At 35.6% G+C, this 7,809-nt stretch overlaps 1 protein-coding gene across 3 annotated transcripts; it reads right to left on the bottom strand.

Annotated features, from left to right (window-relative positions):
* Positions 1 to 418: 418 nt before the first annotated feature.
* Positions 419 to 4,493, bottom strand: LOC107829004 (G-type lectin S-receptor-like serine/threonine-protein kinase At4g27290). 3 transcript variants are annotated; one of them, XM_016656413.2, is made up of 7 exons: positions 4,171 to 4,493; positions 2,575 to 3,949; positions 2,114 to 2,346; positions 1,790 to 2,000; positions 1,395 to 1,632; positions 1,146 to 1,305; positions 419 to 933 (listed from the first exon to the last, which is right to left on the bottom strand). In XM_016656413.2, exons 2-7 carry the CDS (start codon positions 3,866 to 3,868, stop codon positions 637 to 639), a joined length of 2,433 nt encoding a protein of 810 aa, XP_016511899.1. In that variant the 5' UTR covers positions 3,869 to 3,949; positions 4,171 to 4,493; the 3' UTR covers positions 419 to 636. The 3 variants fall into 3 exon arrangements, with proteins under 3 accessions (XP_016511899.1, XP_016511900.1, XP_016511901.1); XM_016656414.2 differs by having other exon boundaries at positions 2,575 to 3,921; XM_016656415.2 differs by having other exon boundaries at positions 1,155 to 1,305; positions 4,171 to 4,489.
* Positions 4,494 to 7,809: the final 3,316 nt, after the last annotated feature.

Genomic DNA, 7,809 nt, shown 5'->3' with positions numbered 1-7,809 from the left:
CACATTCGATTCAGTGGAATTAAGTTTCCGGTTTTGTTGGTGCAGATTTTGTAACCATTAGCAGCGTATGGATCCTTACTGTCAAAAGTTGAAAGTTAATCAACCATGAAAGATGGCTTCTAAAGTTTAAGGAAGTTTTTTAATTGTAATTTCCCTCTAACAAAGATGCCTTTGTTAGAGTGATTCATGTAAATTTCAATATGTGATTATCTATCTTTTATTAGTGAACTCAATGTTTATATAGTTTTCTATTGGATTTTTTATTTCATTAACTTCCCTTGCTTTTAGGTGAAAATACACTCATTTTATGTCTGTAATAAGTATAAAATTAGGAGGGTGGTAAGAAGGAGACAATATTTGTTCAATTTGTTTTACACTTCTTGTAATATAGTAGCATCATATAAAATTCCTAAACAAATTAAAACAACAAGCATCTAATATTAGTAAACTTTAAAATTCATAGCGAGGATTCACAATCAAGGAAAGAGAAGAAGGGTCCAACTCACCTAATGTTGGAACTAATGCTCATCCTAGAGTTAATCTAACAAACCTGACGTATACACGAGGTGCTGGTAAGTTCGTTCCTAATTAGAAACGACTCATAAAATGTACAATCTTAGTAGTAAGATACATAATTTACCGGGGATCTAACTGTGTGAAGGTAACTTCATTTGTTGTATATTTGGTTGAAGAATAATCAGAATCAGTAAATTTGCTTCCTGTGAAAAAACCAGGTTCCTTAGCTTGAGGCAAAACAGCGTCATTAGCCAACATCACAACAACTGTAGACATGTCTGGTCTGTTTTCTGGACGTTGTTGTACACATAACAGAGCGACATGAATTAACCGTAGCAATTCAGAAAAATAACACGAATCCGTTAGATGCACATCAATTAGCTCCAATGTTCTACCTTCTTTATAAAGTCTCCACGCCTGTTAAATAACACAAGCAGTACAGAATCAAGGAACATGTATCAGTAGTTGATGCGTCTTAAATAGATTCAAGTTATATATACTGACAATTAAGATTTTTTGCACTATCAGTGAAGCTTAACCTTGTGATAACATATTAGTTACATTATCATTTGCAATATTTTTTACACCTTTCAATGCACAAAACTTAAAATCGTCTTTAATTAACATACAGGTCTTACATGTCCGAGAAGGTTGATATTGCGACTTCCATGGGAAAATCCTCTGTTCCTCTTGCCACTGATTATCTCTAGCACTAACACGCCAAAGCTAAATACATCTGATTTAATTGAGAAAACACCATCGACCACATACTCTGGGGACATGTAGCCACTGCATCACATATTAAACAGTAATAGTGTTAGACAGAGGATATTATAAATAATATAAATGCTAAAAAGTGGTGGCATCAAATTTCTTACTGTGTCCCAACTACATGGTGTGTATTAGCACTAGTCTCATTCCCTATCACAGTTCTAGCTATGCCAAAATCCGATATCTTGGGATTCATGTCAGTATCTAGCAAAATGTTACTAGCTTTAAGGTCTCTGTGGATAATTCTTAGCCGAGAATCTTGATGGAGATACAGAAGTCCTCTAGCAATTCCATTGATGATGTTGAAACGCTTAGGCCAGTCGAGTATCGTGCTCTTCTTTTCATCTGTTAAAAGGTCATCTGTTAGAACACTAAGAATAACATTGTAAGAAAGTGCAGCTAAAAACTTGATCAAACTATTAACTTTATTATGTGTACTATAATAGGTTCTTTGAATGAAAAAAATATATAGGTTCTTTGAGTTAAGCGAGAGTAACCAGACCAAATATGAAGAAATCTAGACTTCTGTTGGGCATGTATTCATAGACCAGCATTTTTTCTTCTCCTCCAACGCAGCAACCTATAAGATTCACAAGATTTCGATGCTGAAGTTTGGCAATGCAAATAACTTCATTCTTGAACTCATTAACTCCTTGCGAGGAAGACTTTGCGAGCCTCTTTATAGCTATTTCTTGTCCTCCCTCCAGGATTCCCTATGATGTCATAATATATAGATGGCTAAATAATTCAAAACTGTCATCTGTTTACTCTCAATTATAGTACATATTATTTGCTTAAAGAATGATTCATAAGCTTACAATGTTACCTTGTAAACAGATCCAAATCCACCTTCTCCAAGCTTGTTCTCAGCTGAGAAATTAGAGGTTGCTTTAGTTATAGTTGATAGGGTAAACAGTGGAAGGTCTAGGTCATCTTTCAAATTCAGCTTCCTCTTGTTCTTCTTTGTCCAAGTATACAAACCTATAGTCAAGCCAACCACAGCCACTCCAATAACTAACGACAGACTCAACACAAGTAGTTTTGTTTTCTTCTTCGAGCCTGAAAAAGGAAAAAGAACATGGAGAGTAAATAAACTAAATGTACATGGAAACTTCAGGTTCCTCAATAGTAACCAAAGCTCCCTACTGGACATACTATGTGAATTTCTAACAAATAGCTAACCGAAAAACAACTAAAGCTGACTATTAGGAAGTTTAGTTAATTAGTTGATTCAGCTAATACTCCTTATTGATCAAAATAGTATAGAATTTGTCACACAAAGTTTACCTAACTCTGACGCAGCCATCCTTATGTAAATGTCCTGTCCTCCAGGTAATTCTCGAATGTCAATTAAATCACCATACCAAAGCAAACAGCCACTTCCACCATTGCGTATATCAAGATTTGAGTAAGCCACACAAGAGCAGTTCTTTAAGCAAGCTTGTTTACACTCTTGGAGTGTCATACTCACATCAAACCAAGAATACTGTGTATCTGGAAGTTTTATACCAGAGTACCTGAGAAATCCATCTCCATTCTGGCAATTAAGGGATGTCCTTCTAACACACCCGCCAGACCAGCTTGTCTCTGCCCAATTTCTTGAATTTTTAGGCACAAACTTGTCTAAGCAACTACACACGGGAGAAAGTATGATGTTGCAACTACCATATGCACCACATGTTCCGTAATTGTCACAGGTATCTGCTGGTGAAGCCAGGTAAACGTGCCATTCCTGTCTCTTCTCATCCCACGTCCAACGCTGAAGCATACCTTTACTGTTCAAGGTTAATTTGGATATAACAGAACTATCCAGGAGCGCGTAGCTGTAAAATGCTTTCTTTTCATCAAAATCCAAAGTAAATGTATAAACTGGGTTTTTTGTCAGTCCTGGTACACCACTCCAGCGGAGACCATTCCATGGTCCGCTACTGAACACCTTAACTTTACCTTTCCTCATGACATCCTGAGGATATCCAGTGGGATCACAATGAAATGTATAGTCCCCTGGTGCTGGATCGTATTCATTCTTCCACGAGGAGAGGTAAAATTCTTGTCTAGTCACAAAGTTCTTACCTAGCTTCATGCCTGGTAAGAGCGTATCTGTAGGATAATCAAAACTCTGCCACAGGAAGTTCTCAGGTTCAGTATCATTTGCATCTCTCACGATAAGATTCCCCGAATTCAACAACTGTGCAATTGGATTCTTCACAGCCAAAGGCCTCGACTTATTAGTAGACCACGTGATCCTATTATCAGCAGTGACAAGAGCAAGTCGTCCTGGATCGATGATTTTCAACACAACACCTGATGTGTTGTTGAGTGGAATTGCTCTATTGGCAACCCATACAACAGACTTGTCAGGTACATCATGCTTGTACCATATTCCAACATACCAATTATTCATGAAACTACCTGGGGAAAAGAATCCCATTTCAAAGCTTCCATCAGATGAAGTGATAGTCTTACCATCTATTAGAAAGTCGGTTGCAGTAATAGTATCTTTTACACTAGATATTGAACAGAGAAAACCGCATAATAATATCTGCAACAAGAATTGAAACACAAGCAGAAAACTTTCCATTTGCCCTCTGCTGCTTCTATTTGGAGACTTTCATCCAATAGTCCAGATCAATTCTGTCAACATAATAACAAGTGATAATATCTGCCAAAATCAAGATCCGTGTAAGACGTTAAAGAACTGCTTTATCACATGCTACCTACCAAGTACTGGTATCATAAATACACACACACACACACACACACACACACACACAACAAAAAAAAAATTAAAAAAAAATAAATCCCAACCCTTACGGAATTTGGAGTTCAATAAACATATATTTAGTGCTCAAGGCCTTAATTAAAACACATAAAACAATTTACCTGCTAGCTAACTAGAACGTCTCTGTTGTAGGTGCTACGTAGCGCAAAGTGCTGGAATGTACTAGTACTATTTAATCTTCTTCATGCTATAAATGTGGATATTATTTAGTATAAATTTGGAATATGGTATTACGATTGTCACTGCAGTGGAATGCTGGGGAAATCGACTATTTTTTCCCCTTAATCTATGAGAAGTAGATTGAGTTTTGTTGTCTGACCTTTTCAAATGTGGAGCTTTCGATATTCACAACATTTGGATTTATTTTAGGCTCTTACTGTTGCTGACTTCATTTTCAAAATGGAGGTTTAGTCTTTGACATCTTTTTCCTTTGTTTGCATTTATTCTAAAAACACCTGCTACAAAGTCAAGGCAGCATACGAAAAAATTGTGGACGAAGGTCTTAGTGGACAGTCTTTGCTAAAGTAACAGTAATAACTTATTGAGTCCATCCGAGAAGACTAACTATTTTTTAAAGATATTTACAAGTATACATGGAGTTTTTGCCGAAATTTTTGGGTGCCGATGACCCTTATATATAGTGTGCATCCGCCTCTGCCCTCGACTCAAAGCAGGCATGCATAATCACATCAACAGTATAAAAGTTACTCAAGCAGTAATAACAGCTTATAAAAACCAAAACAAAAGCGATAAATAGTTATATAATTCTAAGAATATGAAAATAATAGCATAACAATACTAAGAAAGAAGGGAATGTATTTTTTTTTTCCTGTTTTAAGAAAAGGAAAATCTTATTTCCCGAATCATTGTGCATTGCAATTTGAATTAGGAATTATGCGTCCAACTCTAAGCAGCCCTTAACTACATATGCATCTTATCAACTGCCTACTAACCTTTTACCTTAATTTTCACTTCCTATCTATCTTTGCTAAAGAATTGTCAAATTCCTAGGCTTGGATCTTAACTGAATGTTTTGCATAAAAGTTAAAACTTCCTAGCTCTGTCAAAAAAGAATTACACTCTTAGTTCAAGGAGTCAATCATTTTTTCTTTAATTATATGAAAATTTGAGGTTTCATAGTACTCCACTTTTATAATTTCTGAATATGTAAATTATATTCAAAAATAGTAAAAATAATATTCAAATTTTCATCCTAATTAAATGAATAGTTTCCTCACATTTCGAATTTCATGAATAATTTTTGGGATGAACAAATAGAGTAGTATATAAATATTAATAAAGTAATTCAATTTTCTTTTTTGTTTTTTAGTTTATATATCCGAATACGAACATAAAGATTGTATTCTTCGTCCAAATTCCAAAACCAAACCAAATTATTTGATTCGTTTGTCTTTTTCAATTTAAAACGAATAAGGCTTGCCTAGTTGGAAGAAGGTGAACCTTGACTAGGGACGTAGTGTTAGGTGTTGTCCTGATTTTCTTATTATATTTGATTTTTCTATCTGTTGAAGGAAAGGGTAACATATTTATCATAATTGGATTTTCTTTCTTGTAGAAGAAAATTATAAATCTCTCATATTTAGCTAGTCCCTTTTCTTATAGGAAAAAATTTGGACTTCTATAAATTGAGGATTCTTTCTTCTCATTTAGCAGCATCCACAATGTAGCCGTATATGGTTTGAAAGTCGTGTTTAGTGGGAGAACTTTACGAGACTAGTGTTAGTGTGCCACTTGTGTTTGCCTCTTCGTGAGGTTTTTCGCTCAATATTTTATACTCTTTTGTATATAGTGGATTGCACATCTCAGCCGTGGGCGTAGGTTAATTGATCGAACCACGTTAAATGTTTGTGTCTCTTTTGATAGGTTTCTCTTTTGTTGTTGGATTTATCGTCGTTCAAGGTTTGCTTTACTAGCTCCCGCATGACACCTAATTATTTCGATCCTAACAAGTGGTATCAGAGCGAGGTTCAAGACAGATTCATCTTGGTGGATTCAGTTCTAGCCGCAACCTATTTGATGATAATCATGATTTTTCTTTAAGAAATTTGACCGGAGTGCTACTCATGTTGAGAAAAACTTTGTGGTACAGATTTAGAGATGTGATCTATTGAAGATTATGTGAAGAAGATGGATCAATTTTATTTTGTCAGAAAATTCAGGCCAAGGGGAAGAATTGATAGGTGTTGTCCTGATTTTCTTACCATATTTGGTTTTCTTATCTGTTGAAGGAAAGGGCAATATATTTACCATAATTGGATTTTCTTTCTTGTAGAAAAAAATTATAAATCTCTCATATTTGGCTAGTCCCTTTTCTTGTAGGAAAAAGCTTGGACTTCTATAAATGAGAATCCTTCCTTCTCATTTAGCAGCATCCACAGACCACAATGTAGCCATATGAGGTTTGAGAGTTATGTTTAGGCGAAGAACTTTACGGGACAAGTGTTAGTGTGTCACTTGTGTTTGCCTCTTCGTGAGGTTGTTCTCTCGATATTTTGTACTCTCTTGTATATAGTGAATTACTCATCTTCGCCGTGGACGTAGATCAATTGACCGAACCACGTTAAATGCTTGTGTCTCTTTTGGGAGATTTCTCTTTTGTTATTGGATTTATCGCCTTTCAAGGTTTATTTTACTAGCTCCCGCATGACACCAAATATGTCTTCAAGTAGATGAACTATTGACAAACTTCATGCCTGCCAATTTTCTACAAAACGCATGTGTATCTGCAACCACCGCTTTTGTTAGCATATCCGAAGGATTTTCATCAGTGTGTATCTTGTCAACCTCAAATAATTTATCTTCCACGGCTATTCTTATCCAATGATACTTTATATTTATATGTTTGGTCTTAGAATAAAAAGTGGAGTGTTTGGTGAGACAGATAACACTCTGATTATCACAAAATAAGATGTACCTTGGCTGCTCAAAACCAAGATCATTAATAAACTCCTTCATCCATAATAGTTCTTTGGCACCTTCTGTGACAACAATATATTCGGCTTCTATGGAGGATAGAGCTATGCACTCATGTAGTCTTGATTGCCAAGAAACAGCTCCCCCTGCAAAAGTGATCAAATAACTGTAAGTGGATCTTGAATTATCAAGATTTCCTCCTAAATAAGAGTATGTGTAACAAACAAGTTTAAATCTGCAGTACCTTTCAAATGTCTTAATATCTATCTTACTGCATCCCAATGCTTCTTTCTAGGATTAGAAAGGAATCCACTAACAATACCAACGGCATGTGCAATATCTGGTCTAGTGAAAAACCATAGCATACATCAAGCTACCGACGACAGAAGAGTAAGTAATACGAGACATCTCCTTTTTCTCTTCATCAGTACATGGACTCTCACTAATACTTAGTTTAAAGTATTTAGCTAGATGAGTACTAACCACTTTTGCATCTGTCATATTGAACCTATTGAGTACTTTCTCTTGGCTCTGATACCACTTGTTAGGATCGATATAATCATGTGTCATGCGGGAGCTAGTAAAGCAAACCTTGAACGACAATAAATCCAACAACAAAAGAGAAATCTACCAAAAGAGATACAAACATTTAACGTGATTCGATTGACCGAACCATGTTAAATATTTGTGTCTCTTTTGGTATATTTCTCTTTTCTTGTCAGATTTATCGTCATTCAACGTTTGCTGACTTTTTTGGTCCTAACAAGTGGTAGGAGAGCGAGGTTCAAGACAGGTTCATCTTGGCG

The sequence above is a fragment of the Nicotiana tabacum genome, chromosome 12 (genome assembly GCF_000715075.1).
Source record: "Nicotiana tabacum cultivar K326 chromosome 12, ASM71507v2, whole genome shotgun sequence".
Taxonomy (NCBI): Eukaryota; Viridiplantae; Streptophyta; class Magnoliopsida; order Solanales; family Solanaceae; genus Nicotiana; species Nicotiana tabacum.
Note: the sequence above shows the minus strand (reverse complement) of the source record. Positions and strands in the feature narration are given on the sequence as shown.

Excerpts from the sequence above, each read along its gene's own strand:
- LOC107829004 (XM_016656413.2), bottom strand. The coding sequence starts at position 3,868 with ATGGAAAGTTTTCTGCTTGTGTTTCAATTCTTGTTGCAGATATTATTA. Across the intron at positions 2,347-2,574 it reads GATGGCTGCGTCAGAGTTAG|GCTCGAAGAAGAAAACAAAA; the intron begins GTAAACTTTGTG and ends TTCCTTTTTCAG. Across the intron at positions 2,001-2,113 it reads GATTTGGATCTGTTTACAAG|GGAATCCTGGAGGGAGGACA; the intron begins GTAACATTGTAA and ends ATGACATCATAG.